We start from the raw sequence: 22,983 nt of genomic DNA, 5'->3' as shown, positions 1-22,983 counted from the left end.
TCCACGGCTGGAATGAGTCAAAGTGTGTGCTGGTAAAACGTAACCCCTGGGACAATCCCAGCAACCTCTCTAAAGGACTTTGATTTAATTTATCCTGTAAGTTCTGTGGGGCCAAAAATAAGTTTGGGGGTTTTGTTGTCATTAAGTGTTACGGCATTTATGGCCTCTTATTGTGTAAATAATAAAAGGATGTCAGGATAAAAGAAGAAATGGTGTAAAGGATCCAGGAGTGAATCTGTCAAACTGATTTGTAAAATCTTTATAGTTGAAGCAGTGTTTGCTGACATCGTGTGAGTGAAGCAAGCTCGATAACGCCGAGATAATACGAAAAATTAGTGACTGGCAGAGGGTTGTGAACAACGAGTGAACGTGGTCAACCAGCAACGTTAAGCACTGTCTGTGGTACAGGCCGCGTGAAGTCCCGCTTAAATGGAGGAGTCTGCCTGGTGGAGGGCAAAACGCGGCACTCTCTCTTTACGGTTTTTGCCACAATTTCTCGTGCAAGTTTAGGCAGTTAGAGAACACCACTTCTGGTCCCCTCTCTTTAACTTTGCTTTAAATAACCGTCAGCGCAGCTTTCTCAATAGTACTGAAAAGGCGAGTTAGGAGAACGTGGTGTAGTGGGTGACTGGAGTCATCCCATATTTGTTGTATTGGTCTGAAAAATGAAAGGTACGCTGGGAGAGAGGAGGAATGTTTTTTCACGTTTGAGTGTCCTCCTCCGCTATTGTATCGCAGCCCCACATACGGACCGAAAATCAAGACACACGTCGGTGTCTGGGAATGGATCGGAGAGCTTATGGACACTCTGTAGAGAGCTAAAACTCCCAGTTCTTGGAGAGGATAAAATAACAAGCACATACGCGCTGCAGGCGGGCCTGCTGCTGGAGACGGGGGAGAGACGCTCTGCAGTAACAGAAGGTTGTGCGTCATGTGTTGTTCCCAAGAAAAGCTTCTGTGTGTTGTTATCAATTTGAGTTGCACAAGGTTTCCTGTGCTGGTAGGATCGGGCGCGTGAGGTACTGCTAGGGAATTCTTTGTATCGGCAAGCACCAAATCAGCCGTGGGCGTGGGATGATATATACAACGTGTATTTTGGGGGTATAGGGAAAGGATGCAAACCAGTGTAGGAAACACAAAAATGAGGGTTACGTTTTCTGCTAAGAGTTTGGCTACCTGTTAATAATCGTAGGTAAGTGATGCAATTTTGATATCATCCTCTTTACCTCGTTTTTGGGGTTTTTTTTTGTACACACACAACCCTGGAAACTTTTCTCTCCAGTAAATACAGTCTCATCTTCTCCCAGAGATGACAAACCTGTTTACAAAGGAGGCATCTTTCCTACCAAGAGTGTGATGCGGTGACTTTGCTAACAAAAACAGGAGATCAAGGTAAGGAGTTACAGGAAGCCGAGAGCACCAGTAGTACATACAGTGTGCTACACTTAGAAATGTGATTTCTCTGCGACTTGCTTCTGACCTCGCAATTGAAAAGTACATCATATGTGCTATTGATGGATCTATAATTGTGTAATAGCAACAAAATGGAAAATTCAGTAATTTCCTACAACTCCAAAGTATCAAAAGGAGCCTTTAGGGGTTTATAGCGTTACCTCTGGTATCACAAAGTTCTGAGAGCCTTCTTCAAACACCCGGAGTCCTTTACATCCAACTGCATCTCTTCATCACTTTGACTTAATCGTATGTCATTAAGTGTTTGTTTTCAGAGGAAGGATGCCCTTAATTTGTGTTCCAGATTAAAATCCCGCCTTTGAGGAATTATTGGTATGATTTCTAACCAGAAGAACGTGAATTGGGTTAGAAATTTAGGTCATTGCCGTGGTGACAACGATCTGAGATAACCATGAATTAAGGGAGAGTGTTTTGGAATCGAAACGAGCTTCATCATCTGAAGTGCTGCCGTGTGATAAAATTCCTGTACTCGGTTCAATTTTGGACGGTTTTGGAACGCTCAGGCCTGACTGGGACCGTACCCCTGTCGGTTGACAGCAACAGTGTCGGTCAGATTTGTCCAGCCCCGTCGAGGCGCGTCAGTCGCTGCGGCCGCGGTGTCGGCCTACCCACAGCGGAGTTGGGGAGCTGCTGCTGCGGGTGGTGTTAAGCTGGGGGCGCTGGGCTGGATTAGTTAATACGCTCGTTGTGGACGTTCACGGTGCGTGTTTCCTGGTATCTGTTACAGTGATGAATGTAAAAAGGTTGTCAGAAATACTTATGCTGAATCTTAATTTGAATATGTGCGCCCTGACGGCAGTCTGTGACGCTTCTGTATTCAACAAACTGATGTTTAAGTGTGGTCAGTTAAAAACAGTTTTGTAATCCCCAAGATAGTTCATTAAGAGCCTTGTGTAATATGGTACGTGTCCACTATTTTCCTTTCCTAAGTAACTAGGCACCCTTACAATAACTTCACCAAATGAGCCGCTTAAGAGCACATTTTAAGGATGTTTTCAGTTTAATTACCACTGTTGAAAGACATATCTCCATTAGGTTTGCGCATACATGGCAAAGAAAACTTAATCATTGACCGATTCATGTTTTATGTAGGTACTTTTGAGTATGCAAGCTAATTGTGTTCAGGATAGTTGTCCTTTTGAAAAGGTCGAGAGGGAAACTCCTTCAAACCTGCTTAGGAATCCCAAGGCAGAACGGCTTCGTTTCCATGAATCGAGGCTCCGCTATCAAATAAGGAAGGGAGATTTCATGAATAATAATTCCCCAGCTCGCAACGCTTGTTCTCTTACGCTTCCTGCTCCTCGTACTCTTCCTGCTTCTTGGATGTATGTTTTCTTTAAGCGCCTCGGCTAGGTTATTAACGCGGACAGCCGTCGAGCGCTTCCCTGGGTTAGCAGAGATGAAAAGATGTATTTGCCGTTGAGAGCTGTATTGTTCTGCGCTTGTGTGCGTTTCACTCCCGTTGTGTGGTTCTTCACCAACTAACAACAGAGCTCTTCTATCCCTGCGGACAAAGAACAAACTGTTGTCGGGGGCGGGGGGAGGAATATCCACAAAATCGTAAATCTTGCTCCTTCCCCTGTTTATTCTTCGTGCCATTCAAGCCCATTTAGAGAACGACCAATTAACTCCAGACTCACGGCAGATTCGGACGGGCCAGATTTCTCCTATCTATAATGACACGGCCGGATTTCCAGGTACTCTCCAGTTGAATGCAGCATTTGGTTTTCCTTGCTCTTTAATTCAAAGTTCCTGAACTGATATTCCAGTTATCGAACAAAGCAGCACTTTAATTAATGCACTGCTCACCAGCGATATTGTAAAATATAGGGAAGATGTGTACCAAATTCATTTCATTGCGCATCCAGTTCTTTATTATGGTGAGTAAAACTGTTCAAAGATATTTGTCCTTCAATATTTAATCTGCTAGCTGTACATTGCCCATCACTGCATACTGAAACATACAGGAAGCAGGAGTCTTACAGATTACTTTTCTATGGCAAAAACATGCTGCAAAAGTAATAATTTGTAAAATAACTCTAATCAGTGAAGAAAGCACACTTTTGACTATCATATGGTATCCGCTAAGTAAAAAACCAATACAAACTTGGGGGGGAAAATTCCAAAATTAAACGTTAGACCTGAATTATTTGATCATAATATAGTGCTGTAATTAACGTCCGTACTGTGTGTACTTCGTTGCTTTTTATGTCTCATCAATTCGTGACGTGTGGAATTTAGAAGAACTAAAAGCAGTGGCTCGGTTACCCCCCCAAAATCGCTTTTATATTGACAAGTCGTAAGTTTGAAAGTAAATTATGCTAATGGGTTTACTTTGATATCTCGTGCCGGTGTCTGAATTGCATAAAAATTCTATTTTGTGCTAAGTGGCAGGTCTGCAGAGAAACCGTGCATTTAATGCTAATTATACATGGCTAGGATCAGGTACCGCACGGGCTTGCGTTCTTCCAGAAATAACGCATATACAAGGAGTGAGTTAAAAAAAAAAAAAAATTACCCTGCCACATTCCGGCAAGTTCTAAAAGGTGAAGTTGGTACAACGAAACTTGGCGACATCTTTTGTGATACTTCTGCTTACTTCCTCGTAAAACTTTCTCTGTTTTCGCCGTCTAAGGGGGGAGTTTGGCCTGGGAAATATCAACGGCCGCAAGATGTATCTGTATCATCTGCGCCGTGTTAACGCTTGCTGTTATCAAGAGGAGTCAGGGAAAGGCACAGCCTGGGGATGGTGGTTTTGTTTCCTTTATTGGTGCCCCTCTCAGCCTCGACAATGGCGTGAGGTCCCGCAGTAGGGAAGAACCTGGTCTGGCCCAGACAGAACATGCAGTACCATCGCTAGCGCTGGGCCGTGTTCCTTACCCGATGCAAAACAAGATAAAAGCTGGATTTTTTTTTTTTTTTATCAGTCACGAATGAATCGAGCACGAGGAACAGGGTGATTCCAAAACCAGGGAAACATTTACCACTCAAACAGCTGAAGAAAGGAGCAGCGATAAAAAGGAAATCTCGAAAAGGGAACGCGAAATGGCTTTGCCGGGCTCTGAAAAACAAGTGAGCGGTCTTTACGTTTGCCTAGATGGTTTTCTGGATTTTTGAGCTCTCTGGCCTTTCGGGGGGAAGGAATAACGTAAACGCCAAAAAGAGCTGGACAAAAAGTAAGCTTTGTATCCTGTCTCTGAGAATCAGACGATGTGTGTCATGATAGTTTTTACAGTCATAGTCTACAGTCTTGCACTGACTGAAATCAAATTTGACAGTAACACAATATAGAGGTTTAACTGACAGCACACACAGCACATTTGCTAGTCGTAACGCCACAGTTTAATGACTGACGCATGTGGGAAGCTAATTCGGATTTTTTTTTTTTTTTTTTTCTTGAATGGGGTAAATGAGCATCCAGTTAATACCAATCATGAATTCAAGCCATGTGACAAAATTGATGCTACATACCCTGTTCTTGTTTTGCATATTCTGCAAATCGGGCTGCAGGAAAAGCGCCAGTTTGTACACACATCCGGAGAGAAAGTTCATTCCGCTTTCTGACACATCCACCCATTGCAGCTGAATGTGTCCAGCTTGCTGCTCTTGTGTCCACAAACTAATCACCCTTTCTCTGTTAAATAGCCTAAGAATTACAAATTGTATGCCTGTTTTGAGAAAAAGTACAGGTTGAACAAGCAGACGTAGTATAAATAAAATATTTATATAAAAATAGTCTCTTACAAAATATACTCTCTTATCCTATGGTTGATTTTTCCAAAAGATGGAAGTTTGTCTGGATTTTCTTATTTTTAGGCATATTCCAAACAGGATTTTATTAACGCTTCTTTCTTTAATGGAAGAAAAAAACCCAACAAACCAACCTGGTAAAGATTTGCAACCCCTACCGCTTGACTTTTGTTCCAGACAACTAGCAGCAAACAGGAAAAAAAAACACAAACCAAAACAAAACCAAAAAAAAAACCCCAACAAAACAAAACAAAAAAAACCAAAACAAAACCAAAAAAACCCCCAAAACCAACAGTGTGTGTTTGTGTATGTACATATATATATAAAGATGCCAGCTTTTGTACTTAAACATCTAGTACTGTAGAACATATCCTGCAAGTCCAACTAACAGAAACATCCTAGTTAAGAATAATATATACAGCTCCAGTTTTTCCTTGCTGTTCCTACAAAATTATTCCACAAAGAAAGCCAGCTATCTACTTTAATTGCAGAATAGTTCCAAAACCGTTGGTCGAGTTCTTTTTAATTAAATAAATTAATATTAGTTTTATCTGAATAAATTGTTAAATATTGCTATTATTATGCCCAAGTGTCCCAAATCCCTGTGCTAAAATCTGCAGCGCGCGCGCACACACACACAAAATAGGCAGGTAAAGCGGTGTCTACAGAAAACTCCCCACAGTTCTACTCGCCGTCGCGAACGGTACGAAGGAAGGGGAAAGATGGGCAAGACCAGGAGAAGCTTTTCGCAAGCGGAGAAGCCCGGATCCGCGTCATCCACACGCTGACGCGGGCGAGTCCCGGGGCGCACTGTCCATCCCGTCCTGTGCAAAGCCCTTTTTGGAGGATTTCTCCCCTCCCCCTCCCCGCTCCTTATGCCGCTGGAGTTTTTGACCATCTTTTTTCCAAACCGAGAGTTAGTTGCCGCGCTCAGCGCTTTTTTCTCTGGCGGGCGGCGCTTCACAAGGCAGGCAGTGCTTCTTGCTTTAGAGGCGCGGATTAGCCCAGATGATCTTTTTCTCTCCGTTTTTTTTTTTTGGGTGTCAGGCGGCTCGGGGTGGGGTTTGTTTGTTTTTGTTTGTTGGCTGATTTTCGTTAAGAGTCTGAAATGGGGATCCACGCGGGCGGTGAAACACGAGAAGACGAGAGAGGGCTCCGCTCATCAGCATTTCTTCTGGGAGAGCAGGTCTTTCCTACAGTCCGGCGTAGGTACGTCGAGTGCATGTGCAAATGTATTCCTGGCCAGGGACGTGTCACCCTGCCCAGCCACCTCCTCACTTACAGGTATATACTTCTGTTCTTTCACTGCACGTGTTGCATTTCACATAGCAGCACCAATGAAATTTGCAGTTGCACTGCCACACTCGCGAGTACTGGTGCGTGTTGTAACCTCGGCCGCAGCACATCAGGTCGCAGCCGTTGGACTGCTGGGCTGTCTTGTTGCACATCCTTCCCTGCGTTCCCACGCTGCCGGTGACAGGGTCTTCTTCACAATAATTGGGGGATTTTTCTATGTACACTAAATCTGTATCCATGGGTTTGCGATAGGAAAGCGGCTTCTTTATTTTGAGGAAGGTTGGACGCTTGTTACGACTCGCTCTCACCGGTTCGACTTGAACGGCTTCGTTGTATTTGTCCTTAAGGATGTAGCCCAGCTCCCGGAATTTAGGCAGGGTTGTCCAGCACGTTTTAGTGGTACAGGATCCCGAGACCCCGTGGCACTTGCACTCTAACTTCATGTTTTCTTCCAGAATCTGTATTTGGAAGAACAAAGAATGATGCGTTAATATAAGCCGGTCTCTTCAGAAAACCAGGGTTATTTGACGCGTGCTGAACGGCAGTCACGGGTGGGTTTGCTCTCCAGCACGAGGTGCCACCAGACATAAGCCCGGTTCCCACCAAAGCTGTGGGCTTTGCGTGCCTGGTGGTGCTGTTGTCCCAGGGAGCAGACGCCCACCAGTGTCACCCGAGTTCTGCCTGCAAAGCTGACTCCCCATTTGCGCTTGGAGTTAAGCGGGGAAGGTGACTTTGCCTAATTTCACAGCCCACGGCCCAAAGGTGAAATGGGACCCCCCCTTAACCACAGCTTCTCTCCGCTTTCGTTTGCAATATGGTCGCACATCCGTGCTTCGGATGTGTCAGTTGCAATTTTTTGGCATATGGCAGTGAAATTAGGACCCGGCAGAAACTCACACCTTTACACGAAATGCCGCGTGCAGAACGCTTTGAAAGTTCAACGGTAAGTACTAGAACTTGATTTTTGTCAACAGAGGTTCAAAACTGAGCGCCATTTCAGTTCTTGCCCCTGAAAATGACATCAGCTGGTGCAAGATGTGAACAAGCAGATAAACTCCGTCAACGCATGTCCTCCTGTTGGTCTCACCTGTTCTAATTGTTGCGAGTTAATGCTCCAATTTGGAAATCTAAGTATTATTTTGATATACCATAGTCTTAATTTCTTCACGCTTCCTGGAAGGTTTGAAGTGTTTTGCCCCCTCTCATGTGGGTAAAGGAGCATGCAGAACGCCCCAGATACTTTGCAAGAAAACTAGGGCTGTCTTAGAGCATAAAAGATGAGAGTAAAGATGAAGAATTGGTTCTGTGTTTTGCCGTAAATTCCTGTTAAAAATTTTCTGCTTCTTTAGTACCGTAAAAGCGCCTCCAACACCTCAGCATCATGGCTTGCCCCACCCTGTCTCATCTTCTCTTGTTTGTAGGGGTCTCTCCCGCTTACGCCTGAGTTGTCACTACTTTCCTTTTGAAGATAACAAGCTTCATCTTCCCTTCAGCCTCCACATCCCTTGAAACTTTATCCTTGTGTCTTCTCCCTCCCACTGTTTGTCTACCAACCCAGGCTTTGCCAAATAGAACTGGAGACCAGCTTAGTCCCTGCTGTCGGTCCCGAGCCCTGTAACTGACCTCGCTTAGCAGCTACATTGGGTTAATGCTAGAAAACGTACCTAATTCCAGCAATTAATTTCCCCCTGGTCTTTGCTTGAAAGAGAACAGAGTAATTTTGATGATTAAATTCTGCCTAACCCGGCAGATACCAGCAGTGGAAGGCACAGCCCAGAGGGATTATCTGGGTTCAGGGAGTGGCCACATAATTTTTCCCCTGAGAAACCCCAGCTGATCCGTGCAGCTCCGAACCTGGGCAGCCTGGACGGCTGGAGGGAGGTCAGCGGTAGGGAAATTGGAATTAACCCTTTGCTATAACCCCCCCCGCCACGGCCCTTCGGTTTTGGATGTTTGGAAGACTTACCACGCAGACAGCGTCACCGGCTGCTGCTGACGATGGCAGCCTGCGCTGAAGGGACCGAGTCCAGCTGGAGGCCAGACGTGTGTGTTGGGACCTGGAGTCTAAAAGCTCAGCGTCAGCTGGGGGTGGCAAGGAGAAAGCGCCCATCCTGGGTTGTGGAGCCAGCAGATAAGCAGTGCGCTAACACCGGCCGGCATAGCTCCGTCCTCTTCTTGGCAGCCTCAAAACAAGTAATTTAAAGACCGCACGTAGTAGCTTATCATTCTCGTACCTTTTGGTCTTGGGGCTGTTCCCGTGTCACCCAGGCACAGTAATCGCTGTTGCCCAACCTCAGGAGAGTTTGTAGCCGCATCTTTACTCGGCGTTCTTCCTCTGCCCCTTCGCAGTCAGTTATTTCAAAGGCATCGAAATAGCTTTATCTTTATTTTAGTCTACGAGTGAAGGGTCAGCACATGTGGTCTGAGAACAGGATTAAAACCCCTAGAAAGTACAGGGCCGAGGTTTTGATTTTGACTCGGCGTTTATTAGGTCGCCTTTTATGCTACTGTTTTTAAACTAGGTTTTCAGGCACGCTATCTAATGACTGCCTCACAACCCAGATGTGAGAAACTTTTATATTCAGATCTACATCTTAACTTGCAGTTCTGCTCAAGCTTTGGCTTACGATTTGCATTATCTTGTTATCTTGAGTTTCCCTCTCAGCCACTGCATACTTCTTTTATTGCTCACTCATTCATAAGGTAGTACCCTTAGAAGACAGATGAGGAGACTGAAAAGGAGTTATAGCGCAGAACCGGAAAAATAACATAAATTCCTTTAGCCTCATTTGTACCTTTTTAAAAGCTCTCTTTTTAAATTTGAAACTAGCCAGGGATACGTTTCTCAGCCTTAATTCAACCCCTGCCCTTGTTCAAGTAGCTGGCCTTGTATCCCGGTACGATGTTCAAACTTGCAACAAAATTCTTCTAACTCGCCTTCCATCAGGATCCGCCAAATTGACTTGAAACATTTATACAAAATACATCATGGCTTAGTGTCATCTATCCAGGTAGGGCTTTTTTTATTCCTGCAGTGTAGTTGAATAGCCTAAATTGCCCTTTGGTTTATTTCATTAACATCCCATTTGCAGCCAGCGACCTCTGAGAGCGTGAGCAGCTCCACTGGAAAGAGCTGAGCAAGTGGCTGGAGCAGTTTAGCAAGAGGGTGGCCTCGTGTCCCGTGCTGGTCTCCTGCCCCGGGTGACACGATGCCAACCAGAACGAGCTTCTGGTTTTCTGGTCTCCGCTAAGGCTGGGCAGGAGCAGTTAGGATAAAAAGGTCTGGTTTTGTCTGAACGTGAGAAGTTTGAGCAATCCTGGTTGAGCCCAAGTTCTAGGGGTGCTTCTTAGATGACCAAAACTGCTTGGAGGGGGACAGAGGAGGCAGAGGGATGAGAAAGAGCTTTGTCTGTTAATGCTGGTCTCATTTTTTCTGTAGATAGCACTTCCTAAGATTTACTGGCTAACCCTCCCTTTTCTCTTCGCACTTGTAGGGGGTGGCGTTTCCGATGCGCTCTGCTAAAATCGCTCCAACGCGTCTGCCTAATTTGGGTCCACCGCACACTGCAACTGAACTTTCCCTTCCCGTCCCGCCTTTTCTAACCCAGCCTCTCCACAAACCCTTTTGTTGGTTCTCCCCTGGTATCTATATATCCTCCTCGCGGGCGCTGGCTTTCGGCGCGGTATTCTGCAAATTCAGCCAGAGACGAATTGACTCTATAGCTTTTCGAAAATGGGCTACCTGTAGCTTGAACTGTCTGTCCTCGGCAAAAGCAAAAGCCTGAATGGTGATTTGATAGTTTCATTGTACTGTGATATCAGGTGCTTGGCCTGTTTGTTTTGCATTAAAATATGTGGACAGTGGTATTTTAATACCGTTGCATTATTCTAGTAGCCTCTGATAAATCAGTGCCTTTCTAAATTCAAGAAGAGAATCGAAAAGAGAAGGAAGAAAATAAAATAGGGGATTCCCTGGGTAGGGGCAGGAGTCCTCGGTCTTTCCCTTGGTTTCCATGAGCTGAAATAAGTGCTCTACCCCTTAAAAACTCGGTCTGTGTTAAAAACAGAAAGCGTTCTTCACCTTTCAAGATCAGGATTTGTTTCTTTGAAGGTATTAGCCAGCGGCTCGCACTTTTTACATTAGATTGAAACTTTCTGTATGTTATAGACTGACTTTTCCTAAAACGTTAAGAGCCTGAAGGGCACAAAATTTAAATCCTAGATCCTCTGTTTCTTACCAAATGACCATATCCAGCTCCGTCAGTCATGGAAAGTAAATCTGTATGCACCAGTGAATGCTCTGAACTGGATTAAATGCGAACAAAGAGCTGGAGTTCTTTTAGCTTTGTCCACTTTTTCTTTGAGCTCCTACAGTAAACTGTCAGTACTTGTTTTTCTCTCTCCCTCTCCCCCTTGCCATTAGCCTCTGGGAAATAGTTTGTGTGAAGCGAACTCGCGCTGGCTCTCTGCATTGATGTTATCTTCAGATATAGTACCTTTGGGCACTGCCATAAGGAACTTAACATGTTTTTTCTTCGCCTTTAGTTTTGCAGAGAATGCGTAGGGTGCGTCATGCGAGGGTGGCAAGCTGTAGCTCAGGAGAACCCTGCAGCCCAGGAGCTGCCTGGGCTGGTGCCAGCACTGTGGTCCTGCAGCGGGCAGGGCGACTGGTGGTGGGACCCTGCCTGAGCCCACGGTCCTGGTTTCCCGCGAAACCAGCAGAAAGGGCCGGCTGGCGCGACTGGAGCGGCTGTTGCTGCCCTGCAGGCGCGTCGGAGGTGGGACGGTTGCTCGGGTCCGGGCAGACGGAGAGGTTGTTGTGCGGCTGGCGTGCTCAGAAACTGTGGTCACCCTAGTGCAGTGGTTTGTCTCGGCTCAGTGTCTCTGTTAGCCGTGTTAGTCAGTGGTCTGTACCTCCCTGGGCTTCCAGCATCTGAAGCCAGCTGACTTTCCCAAACGCTGTCTGGGAGCCCACGTGCCCACTCACGTGGGGTCAGGTACGGCACAGCCCTGGGTTTGGTCACCAGAACACTAAAACACTCAGTGCCAAAGCTGTCCTGAAGGACTTACAACGTGAAATACAGCGACCGTCGCACCTCCGGTGCATTCCCTTCCAGCAGTGGGATTTCCCGTGGAAAGGCAGTCCTGCCTCCCAGTCAGTACGCTCCCAACACCGGGCGGCCTGAGGCCAGGGACCCTGGGCTGCACCACCAGAAATAGCTCAGGCTCCAGTCTACCTGCGAAGCGGATGCAATTAGTGAGACAACAGACACTGATTCCTACCCCGGCAAGGCCATAATCTCTCCTAATTTTGTCTGACACCAGATCATCTGGGTCAGGAAATACCTGTCTCCTACAAGTGCCTGCACATATACTCGCACTGTAGGTCAAAGAAAACACAACTATTGGCAAAACAGGAGGGATTTTTTTTTTTTTTTTTTTTTCACTCCGGAGAAGAGCACAGCAGGGCTTGGAGAGCGGTCACAGCATTTCTGTGGGCTGGAGAGGCCCATGGACAGATGCAAACCTGCCCCTTTCAGCTTGCAGCAGAGGAGGATTTATGATTTCGGCTACTTTCAGAGGCAATTGTAGCTGGAAGACAAAGCTGCGCAAACTTCGGGAATGGTGTTAGAATGGTGGGTTTTGCTTGTGAAGAAGGAGAAGAAGGATTCATTAAGTAAAAATATTGTTTTAAGCTAATATAATAAGGCTATGTCATATTTAGTCTTTCAATAAATGAACTTATTTGAGAACCAAACCATAGCTAGTGCAACCGGCAGCGACGCGTGGAGTGAGGCCGGGCGTTGCAGAGGGCAGTGGACGTGAGATGGATTTGACAAGCAGCTAAAGGTCTATGTCTAGTTAAAATGACTGTGAAATGACTCCGCCACTTGTTTTATTCAAGTGCGACAGTGATCTCCAAAAGACGCTACTGTTTAAGTAACTAGTAGGACTGTCTTAACACCAGAGCTCTGGAACTTGAGGGAAGTGGCAATAATATTTGGTGCTTTTTCACTAGAAAACAAAAACGAGCAGGAGAGAGCATAAAAGAAGAAACTCCGCTGTTAAAGACAAACCCTATGAAATCTTTAAGAACTGGGAGAAAGAGCGTAATAAAAAGTACCCAAGTGCAAGTTTAAAGTTAGCAAAGGCATATTTAAACAGAAGAGGTTATTTCCCGTCATTGGATGTTCACTAACTGAGCTGCTGGAAAACACGTTCCGTAGAAACGCAACATCTCTTGCATTGATATCCTATGGCAAACTGACCTCCGGTGGGTTTGGAACTGGTTGTGTCCCCTATTAAGGGTGACTCATTCCAGACCGTCTTTCCTGTTTCAGTTGAACGTATTTTGAAGACCTTATTGGGCCAAAAGATAGGTTTTTGCCTCATGGTTTTGTTGAGTAAATCTGTGCAAAAGAGTCATATCTGAAGTCGGTACCGAACAAATTCAGTACGCGGAACACTGTGAGCAATGACTAGCCCCCGCTACTCCGGGCAGGTTGAGCTACTTTTCTCCTTACAAGAAATTTTTTGTTTCGAATAAAAAATGGCTGGGAAATCACCACAGCATGTAACCTACATCAATCAAATCCCCACCGCCCTTTCCTCGGAATAGATGTCTAAAGAAAATCAGGCAACATGCTGGTCTGAGGGCTAATTATGAAGACAGGCAAGAGAATGCTGACAAGTGACATAATGCTGGAAACATCACAGATGGGTGGTATTTCCCCATACCACCATCCACCTTCGGTAGCGGATATCTGATTTTAAAGAGCAGAAACACTTTTTCCACATTCTAACTCATTTTACACATAAAAATGAGGACTTCAGAGATTTTGCGCTCTCATGAGTTTAACCTTTTGTGTACTCTTTCTGACTTTTCTGTATGTCACCGCAAAGCAGGAGGTTCCTTATATTTCTTACATGCACTTTACGGAGTTCCGTGATACTTTTTACACTTTCCGCCCTGAAATATTAGTTACCCTTTACTTCAGCTTCGTAACAAAGCTGACCATATGCAGCGATTCCTTTCTAAATGCAGCTTCGATTTTCCACAATCAAATGAATAAAGAAAAAAATATCAGTTCGTCTTTCCGTGCGGTCGCAGCTCTCATGCGCTGTGGTCAGCCCACGCAAACTGAATGCGATGTTCTTCTCTTTCCCTGGGGAAGTTGCGTTGTGTGAATTAGAGGAGAGAAGACCTAGTGCCCTTCGTTCGATGCCCAGCGCTGTGCAGAACAGCAAACGAACACACAAGTCTGAGAGCAAGGCCAGTAAGGGCTGAGAGGAATGCAGCAAAAAATGTTTTCTCCTACATATTTTTCTTGCTCTTCTGATAACCTTCGTGACTTGCCGTGTACTAAATCAATTTCCCACCACTGCGGGGACCAAAAAGCAAAAAAGCTGTAGGAAATAAATGTCACAGGATGATTTTCCGTAATTGTTATTTTTGAAGAATAGTTGGACTTAGGATGAAAAAGACATCGCTGTTTTTAAAAAAAAAAAAAAGAGATTTAACGAGACCGATTCTCACACAACCTAGTCATGCCCTTCTCAAATCAAACCCTAAGGCATGGCCTTTGCCTTTTTTCAAACTGTAGGAACTGCTCGGTGAAATAAAACAAGCTGTCATAATCCTTCAGCCCTCTGTCACCGAGGGATCCTTCTAGGAGACCACCTTCTATCCCGCCGTAGCTGCTCCTCGGAATAAAATTCTGCCAAAACCTTCTCGGTTTTGCAAAAGTAGCTCTGAAAGTGGATTCCATGGACGTGGCCCAGAGTCTGTATCTTGCTTGCTCATTCCTCACTATTTTTCTCTGACAGCTCTGCAAATCTAATCATGGGCCGTGAAAGTCAAATAAGGTTCTTAAGTTTTTATTTATCTTCATCAAGATACTGCTTGCAGAGATAGTGGGCGTGATGTGGCAACACCTGATGCTAATAGCTCAGTAAAATCCGATACGGATTTGAGAGGAATGATACACGCAGAAATCCGCACTGCCACGTCAGACCGTCCCTCCCCGGAGCAGGTCTCATGCCAGGTATTCTCTTCTCCCTCACCCCCTCCCTTTTCCATCATATCTGATAACAGCCGCAAGCTAGTCTGTGAGATTCTTTGCCTTTTTACGTCTCTCCTGAACACATTCCAGTTTTCCCCAGAGAGAAAGTACCTGCACCCTCGTCTCTCTCTCTCCGGTCATCAAAATGTAAATCGAAACCATTAATTCACGAGCTGGAACTGCGAGCTTCAGGTTGAGTTTCCCATACTCTTAAGGGATGTGGTTGGTGACAAAGTTTTCTGTGTAATATCAACTACTCAGCCTTCTTACCCGCCCTTCCTTCTCTTGGCAGGAAATCCTGTTATAAAAGTTTTTTCTCAACTACAAATTACCAAACTAAATGCTTAGGTAAATTTTGTATCAGGAAATAGACTGCAAGTGGGATGTTCCCACTGTCTGTTGGCAAATAGGCTGTGGGACGGGGGGTTCCTGGTGTGGGGCTTTTTGTTTTCTGAGTGGCTAGCGACAAAAGCTCAGTACGGAAAAGTTGGCTTGAGAGTTTGTTGGGGGGTTACTGCCGCGACGGCCTCTCGGGCCGCCTGTCCGTAAGACAGATGGCTTTTCTTTTTGTGGATTTTTCTATTTGAAAGTAAGGCAAATATTTTAACAGGAAAAAAAAAAAAAGGAAATAATTTGAAAACATAACTGTCAATGTGTTTGACGAACTACTTGTTTTTAAAAAAATAATTCTTGGGAGACCCATTATCACCTAGATTAGGCTGGCTCACTGCAGTGCCAAGTAAGTGTCATCGTATAGGAAGTTTCAAGATCAGTCATGAAAAAGAGCTCGGGAAAAATAGTTCTGAAAAAAATCTGGTTCCTTTTAATGTGCTTCCATCCAATATTATTGGAATATAGCTGAATTGTCTTAAAGCCATTCAACATGTTATTTTATATTCTGTATTTGTTTAAGTGAAAGTGTGATTTCCTAGCCCCTTACCGAAATGGGATTGGGAGATTAAGGGAAAATTTATCTAGGATCGTTATTTGCTGCTGTCCGAGCAAAACTGACACTGTGGGTATGATGGATTTTAGCTTGTGAAATACTGAATAGTCTTGTTGTCTGGCCTACCTGGGCGCTTTGTACAACGAAGCTAAAATAGACTGGAAAGGGGGAGGGCGTTACAGAATTACCGACAGACTTGTTGGTTGTATTATCTAGTTCAGCCTCCTATCACTCCATAAGTTTTCTACAGTACGTATCTTCCTCTCCAAAAAGATACAGGGTAGCAGGTTCATGCCAGAAGCTAATAAAAGATGATGATCGAGGAGTTTTGAAAATGAAGAAACAACGTGGCGTTCACTGACGCTGAGACAATGTACAAAGAAAATGAGGCAGCAGTTTTTCTGGATTTGGACGTGTTACCAACCTAACGTTTGCTCTTAGATCGTTATCTACTTTCCTTGCATTCTGGTCACAAATTAAAAGGCACTCCAAAATACCGACGCTTCTAAAACAGGCCTCTCTAAAATCATAGAATCATAGAATTGCTGAGGTTGGAAGGGACCTTTAAGATCATCGAGTCCAACCTTTAACCTACCCTGACAAGAGCCACTTCTAAACCATGTCCCTCAGTGCCCCATCTACCCTTTTTTTAAACACCTCCAGGGATGGTGAATCCACCACCTCCCTGGGCAGCCTGTTCCAATGTTTAATAACCCTTTCAGTGAAAAAATGTTTCCTAATATCCAATCTAAACCTCCCCTGACATAGAATCATAGAATCATAGAATTGTTGAGGTTGGAAGGGACCTTTAAGATCGAGTCCAACCTTTAACCTACCCTGACAAAAGCCACTTCTAAACCATGTCCCTCAGTGCCCCATCTACCCTTTTTTTAAACACCTCCAGGGATGGTGAATCCACCACCTCCCTGGGCAGCCTGTTCCAATGTTTAATAACCCTTTCAGTGAAAAAATGTTTCCTAATATCCAATCTAAACCTCCCCTGACATAACTTGAACCCGTTTCCTCTCGTCCTATCACTTGTCACCAGGGAGAAGAGGTCAGCCCCCACCTCTCTACAACCTCCTTTCAGGTAGTTGTAGAGGGTGATAAGGTCTCCCCTCAGCCTCCTCTTCTGTGCGGTATTTCGCTGTGTATTAAAAAGATGAGGAATCTCCATTGTTAAAAACGCTGTTTTCCCTAATCCCTACTTCATTCTGGGAGCTCAGCCCTGCGGTCAGCGTACGGATCAGAGTAACGAAGTCAATGAAATCTTAAGTGAGTATGTCTGCCGGCCTGGACCTCTTTGAAGTCAATATAATTCTTCTAGCATCCTGCGTCCAGCGTGTCTGGTTTTAGTTTTGACCTTGGGACAGTGATCATCATCCATTCTCTGGGCTTCTAAATGTCAATGCATCAAGCTATTATTAAAATGGAGGATGGAGTGGTTTCTTTTTTAAAAAGAAAGAAAGAAGTTGTGCTTATAGTTTCTCTTTTAGCATGCCGTTTCTGAAGAAACGGGAAGTACTCCCAGATTAGATAAACTAAAACTTATTTACGCTCCTCGGTTTAGAAACACAACGAGTTAAAGTCTTGGGGGTTATTCAGGCAGGGATATCATCGCTGCCCGTCACTTCGGGCTATGTCACGGAGCCTGAGTCATTCGTCGTGTAAAAAACCATAGGAAAAACAGGAAATGACACAACTGGAATTCATCCTCGTCACAGCTAATGTACACAGAGAGAGGAATGGTGCGGGGTTGATTCATTCCCACTAAACTTCATCTTCCGTGTAACTCTCCCCGCCGGTAGTGAAGCACTCAAATGAAGTGGTGCTGGCGTTGTATAGAAAAGAATTGGGAGCAACCAGGTGGAGGATTTTGACAAATGCTTAAGCTGTCGAGAGAAAAGTTTCCAAAGAGTGATAGAAACCAAAATAACGGTCTTGCTTGTTCCAGACAACTCATCAGAAAACACCTCTTGTGCTAAACTAATAAAGCCAGGTACTGGCAGGAGTACTAGTTGCAAAATAATATCACTTCATATTGCTTCCAAACATTTTTAACCAATAGCCACACACAGTTAATTATAGGTTCATTTAGTTGCATACCAAACTGTGAGAGTTAACCCTTCGGTACTCGGCAAATAAGAGTAGCAAGGCATATTTCTCATGCTGAAAAACTTACATAAATTTTAGTTCTCCAAGCCAGCAGTTTTAGTAAACAAAGGATGTTTTTCTTTTCTATCAAGCTTTTCAGGTGATTTCAAAGTACTTCTACACTAATTTTTCAGTACTGCCTTTCTAAAACCACGATATTTCTTAGCTGAGCTTCTTCCTTAACGCCTTTGGTCTAGAAAGAAGTACCAGGTATCTTCGTTTGATTCGCGGAGACGCATCTTTACGCTTCATTCCTAATAGCTAACATACTTCTCCCAACTTGGTAAAGGACGCCGGAGGTGTACCCGTCGCCTGCTCTGCCTACCTAGCGTTTATTCAGCAGGAAAGAACACCTGAGCTAGCTCAAACTCCCTTCCGCTCCCTTCGCTCACGCTGTTTTGCAGAGATAACAAGACCCAGAGTGTGGCAGAGGCTTCAAAGCCCATTGCGAAGGGTGGTTGTGCGCCGGGTGGGATATCCCCACGCTGGCACATCAGGCGGCAGCTGCTCAGCAAAGTGAGAGCTATTCTCGGCATTTGAAGAGAAATTTCCCATTACTCCTCCAGCTAATCAGCATGCAATTCTTTTCGTTATCATAAGGCAGAAACTTGATCACAATAACACATTGTGTTTTGTGAACGTACTTCCGCACACTTCGCATTTGCAATTCAAAATATTCCCATTGCCGTAAAGTAACGTGATTTTGGTGTTAACGGTCATATTCTTGTGAGAATAATTATTCCACAAAGATCACTTTCAAATTAAGTTTTATACGTAAGAGTTTTCCCCCTCCAGTTGCAGTTGGGACAATAGATCCACGCTTCCATGTTTTCAAATAGCTTCCACTTATCAGAGATAAGATCCTACCAGCAGAGCCTATCTCTCTAGCCTAGCAGCTGCCAAGATATCAGCGTGCCCCTATCCAGGCCAAGAATTTTAACAAGGATCTTCTGGCCTGTTGTCAATGAAAATTTCCTCCCGTACAGAAGAAAGTGGAATTTCCTAATTTGATGCATAATGCCTAGCACAGCCTAAGCAAAACCTCTTTGGCTTTCTGGCTTGCTTACCTGGCTTATTAGATTTTTTCCTTTTCATTCTAACAGGTATTTTAAGCAATGGTTGAAGCTTTTGTCTTACAGGTGAGCAATCGCGTATTAACAGAAATTCACCTTTAAGGTGCACCATGTTGATGCCCGTAATTCCCCTCGGCCAGCTCACTCCCCAGACCAGACACAGGGGTGGCTCTTTGTTAACAGATCGACCTGCTTACTGCTTACAGACGAGTTGAGTAGCAACATCCAACGGTACCATTAATAGTTCCTCTTTATAAGCCATCTATAAAGGAGTCCTGATATCGACGGATGTTTTTGACAAAGGGTTAACCGATTGCTCTAGGTCTTTAGTTCAGAAGGTTGCCTGTAACAATAACTTCTAAACACCGGTTTCCCCAGTATATATACACCCATCAATAAAAGAAACCATGCGTGTCTGCAGTGCATTTAATGTATTAATCAGATCCTAATTTTATAAATCTCTCTTGAAGAGGAACTTAATATTAAAGTGTAATTCTGTTAAATAGAATTACAAAAAAATCTTAATGCCAAGGTACTCCTTAGCATAGTTATTTAAATCTGTAATGTTCTGGAAAATATTTTAAGACTTTGATTACACCTTTCAACCTAAATTTGCTGCAACTATATCAAGCCAGACTTCTCAGATTGATTTTCTGAGACAACAAAGTCTAAGTTCTCGCTTGGTATCTCTCCCTTCTGCCTTCCTGTCTTCTCGTGTCCCATTGGTGACGGCTGCGCCTTTTTAGTAATTCCAACCAAATATGACAAAGGGTAGAAATCCTGAAGAAACTTCCGTGAACTAAAAGGCCACCGGGAGGATACAGGTCCTACAAATACTCCACGTGGCACTGTGAACAAAGAGTTTGCCAACGCCCGTAAGACATGCTTTTGCAGGAGAGCATCTCTACTCGTTATGTTTCCTGGAGCTTTTGCATTTCAACTGAGGTCTTAATCCAAGCCTTCTGGACACATATTCTTGACTCCTCATTGAACTTCTTTATTTACATGCTAACTATTGTGCCATCTCAATAGTTAATTGTTTTATGACTGCAGGATTTATGTACCCAAAGATAACAGTTTGTGCTATGACTCAGTTAAAATCTCCCGTGGGAATAGCCCCGTAAGAGAGTACGCGGTTGGGCTGATAATTGTGTGTGGTCTTATATTTAGCGTACAATCTAGTATGCTTAAGGCAAGGCTAATGTCCTTAGTGCAGGCCACCACCAGCCACCACCGAGAGAACCCGTTGCCAGAGCACTAGCGACAGATGTCGGCTTAGATCTGATTTAGGGTCTGTGAATACTGACGCCTTCCTTCAGTTTGTCCCAGAGAACCAAACGTCGTCCGTTGGGTGCAGCTCACTTCTAAGTACCAGAAGGCTCAGGGTCGCTTCAGTAACCAGTTCTTGTGCAAATTAATACTGATGCCTTTTGGCACTAATTGGGTATGCGGAGCCAAGCGTCCTCTCTGCAATTACCTCAAACCCTTATCCTTTAATAGATCCATTCTACGTTCTTCCAGTACCAAAACAGGCCTTGTTCGTGTCCTTGGACTAAAAGGTTGTTCTTCACTTAATCGATTTTTTAATTGTTTACTTCAAAATACCTGGAAATTCTTTCCATTAAAGCAAAAGTCTGTTCCATTTGTACAGTAGATGCTAGCAATTATTGCTTTTGGTGAGTGTTCAGGGCTTCAGGACTGCAGAGTTTTCTGCCACCAAGTATCTAATAAAGCATTTGAACCAAACCTGGGTTTAACGCTCATCTTTACCGAACCCCCTGTTACGTATTGTTCCAAATGTCCCTGCTTAGCCCAGGTAACTGAGTTCATGTTACTGACTCGTCATTGCCAGGCTCTTGGAAATGTTCCTGGGATGTTACTGTCAGCTCCGACTCCAGAGGTTTGGGTTGTAACTGCGTGGTAGCAGAGATTCAACCACGCGAACCTGGAGTTACGCAAGGACTGGGGGCGCTTTGTCAGAGGTGTAACGAATGAGACTGCGCGGTGCCTGGGCTCCAGCACAATGCAGCGTAAATTTTACGTCGAGTATAAACACTGCCCGTGTGCATATTAAAAATGTTGTCACTGAATGCCCTGGCCTAACCATTAGTTTCCTGCTAACTTGGCCAACGCCCGTCTTTTGTTGGGTTTTGCTAAAATACGGAGACGGAAGTGTCTAGTTTTATGCAAGGAAATCAGTCTTAGGTTGGGAAACCTGAATTTGGAGCGCGACAAATGTCATCTGGGGAATACAGGAGAAGCAGAACGGCGCTCGTCAGCTACTTCTGAAAATTTTGCAACAACTTAGGCCTAAATTTAGGTACGAAGCTCAAAAACGTTGGATTCTGATTTAATTTCTCAATAAACCATCAAAAAGGACAGGCTAATAGAAATAATACAAGGCAAACCAGCCATGCTCCCAGGTCAGCGCTAAGGCTAATAAGTGCCATGTTTTTTCTTTCTTGCAAATCTTATTGAATGACCAGCATAAGTTTTACGATACCCAAACATAGCACGCGTTTGCTTTGAAGTGATTACGCTTTGCGATAGCTGCCTTTGTGTCAAATCAGTAAAGTTTTTTTAGAAATGAGGGCTTTAGTTCTGCAACATGAGAGACGCTGAAGACTCTACCGAAGGTTCCATCCAGAAGTGCTGAGAAGACTGGGAGAACTGAATAATCTAGACAGCAGCTGCTCCCCTCTAGATGATGTTCCCCTCCGAGTACTGAATGACAAGCGTATGCCCTGGGGGAAACGTTGCCAACTGTCCAGAGAGGAAGACCGAATTAAATTAGAAAATGTCCAAAAACGCATGACCCAGCCGGTGGCTTTGCTGAGCAAATTAATCGTTACAGCAGGCATCCGATTATTTCAGTTATAAAAGGTGCATGATATTAAATTTGGAATTTGAGATCTTTGTTATTTATTAACAGACCCTGGCCCTCAGTCTCAGCTATCTTTGTCAGCAGCATGACAGATTGTCAGCTCTAGTAATCATATACATGAAATGCATGTTTTGCTCGTAATGCCAGAATCCTCTAAAATTGCGACTGCAGGTAAGTGATAGCATTTATCATTCCCTAATCTTCAGCGTAAATCAGGAATTCGGTTTTCAACCACAGAAGATATAGGAGGGAGTTGAAAGCCAAAATACAAGTAGGACCATGTATCACAATTTCTGATTAGCTGAAAGTGGAGGACGAGTGGAATGAAAATTCATTCTTGCGGATTACAGTTCTTGTGCAGTCCAATTCCTTCTCATAATTTAGACTAACATTAATGCTCCCTTTATCTTTCCTCTGGGCTGTTGAGAAGATGCAGAGCTTGTCTGTCAAGTTTGGACTTGCTTTAAGACTATTATCTAAAAAAAAGTAGGAAAGCCATAAAACAGAACTTTGATCCTTTCAAATGCAAACAAAACGCTGTAAGAGTGCGCGGGATGTATATACTTTTTCACACCTAGGAAACTGCCCAGCCGAGCCTTGTTGTTCGCTGCAAACGCTCAGCAGGGACGGGGTTTTGGGAAGCGCTCAGCTGCATCCCGTGGTCCCACCAACCTCAGTGGGAGTTTTCCTATTCAGTGAATTGGACTTCCCCCCAAATTCAGTGCTTGACCTTTCTGGAAATCCTGCTACCCCCCAACAAACCAGGGGAGACGAGGTTGCCAGGAAAGACTCTGTGGCATCGAATGCTCCTTTTCTAATTGCGTTGAGCTACAGCTGCGGTGCCAGCCCCTGAGGCTGGAGCGCTTGGGGAGAAGGGAGGTTCTTCGAGCAAGAGGGCTGTGGAACACGGGAACTGTAGGGTGGGACAGGACTGGGTTTACCTCGGGCAACGTGCTATAACCGGACCCAGGACTGTGGGTGGACACTCCTTCTCTTTGCCTGGACGGCCATGTCAGTTTGAGATTTGTCACAAGCGTTTTTTACATATTCCATCCAGTCACAGTGAGACAGAAGCCACAAATGTTCTCCTAAACCTTCTCCATCTTCCTGGTCTAATCTAGGCTAAATATTGTACAGCTTAATTAAGCAAGCCAGCTACCAGGACATTCTACATAGGCACATTTGGTGCACCTAACACCAGATTTTCTAGATGTTACGTGACATTTTAGCAAAGGAGAGGCATTTTTGATTTGTTAAGACTACTACTGCTTTGTGAGTGGAAGTGCTGGGTGTTGCTTTGGCTGGAGATTATTCTCGTGGCATTTTCAGAATGGTTATCTCTGT

At 44.4% G+C, this 22,983-nt stretch overlaps 1 protein-coding gene across 1 annotated transcript in view; it reads right to left on the bottom strand.

The window, feature by feature from the left end:
- Positions 1 to 1,073: 1,073 nt before the first annotated feature.
- WNT7A (Wnt family member 7A) overlaps positions 1,074 to 22,983 on the bottom strand; it is a 42,884-nt gene continuing 20,974 nt past the window's right edge. The window contains exon 4 of the mRNA XM_063348142.1: positions 1,074 to 6,977. Coding sequence (XP_063204212.1) covers positions 6,498 to 6,977 — 480 coding nt within the window. The 3' untranslated portion in view covers positions 1,074 to 6,497. The remainder of the gene's footprint in view (positions 6,978 to 22,983) is intronic.

This window comes from Chroicocephalus ridibundus, chromosome 10, assembly GCF_963924245.1.
Source record: "Chroicocephalus ridibundus chromosome 10, bChrRid1.1, whole genome shotgun sequence".
Lineage (NCBI taxonomy): Eukaryota > Metazoa > Chordata > Aves > Charadriiformes > Laridae > Chroicocephalus > Chroicocephalus ridibundus.
This window is presented reverse-complemented; position numbering and strand designations above follow the sequence as displayed.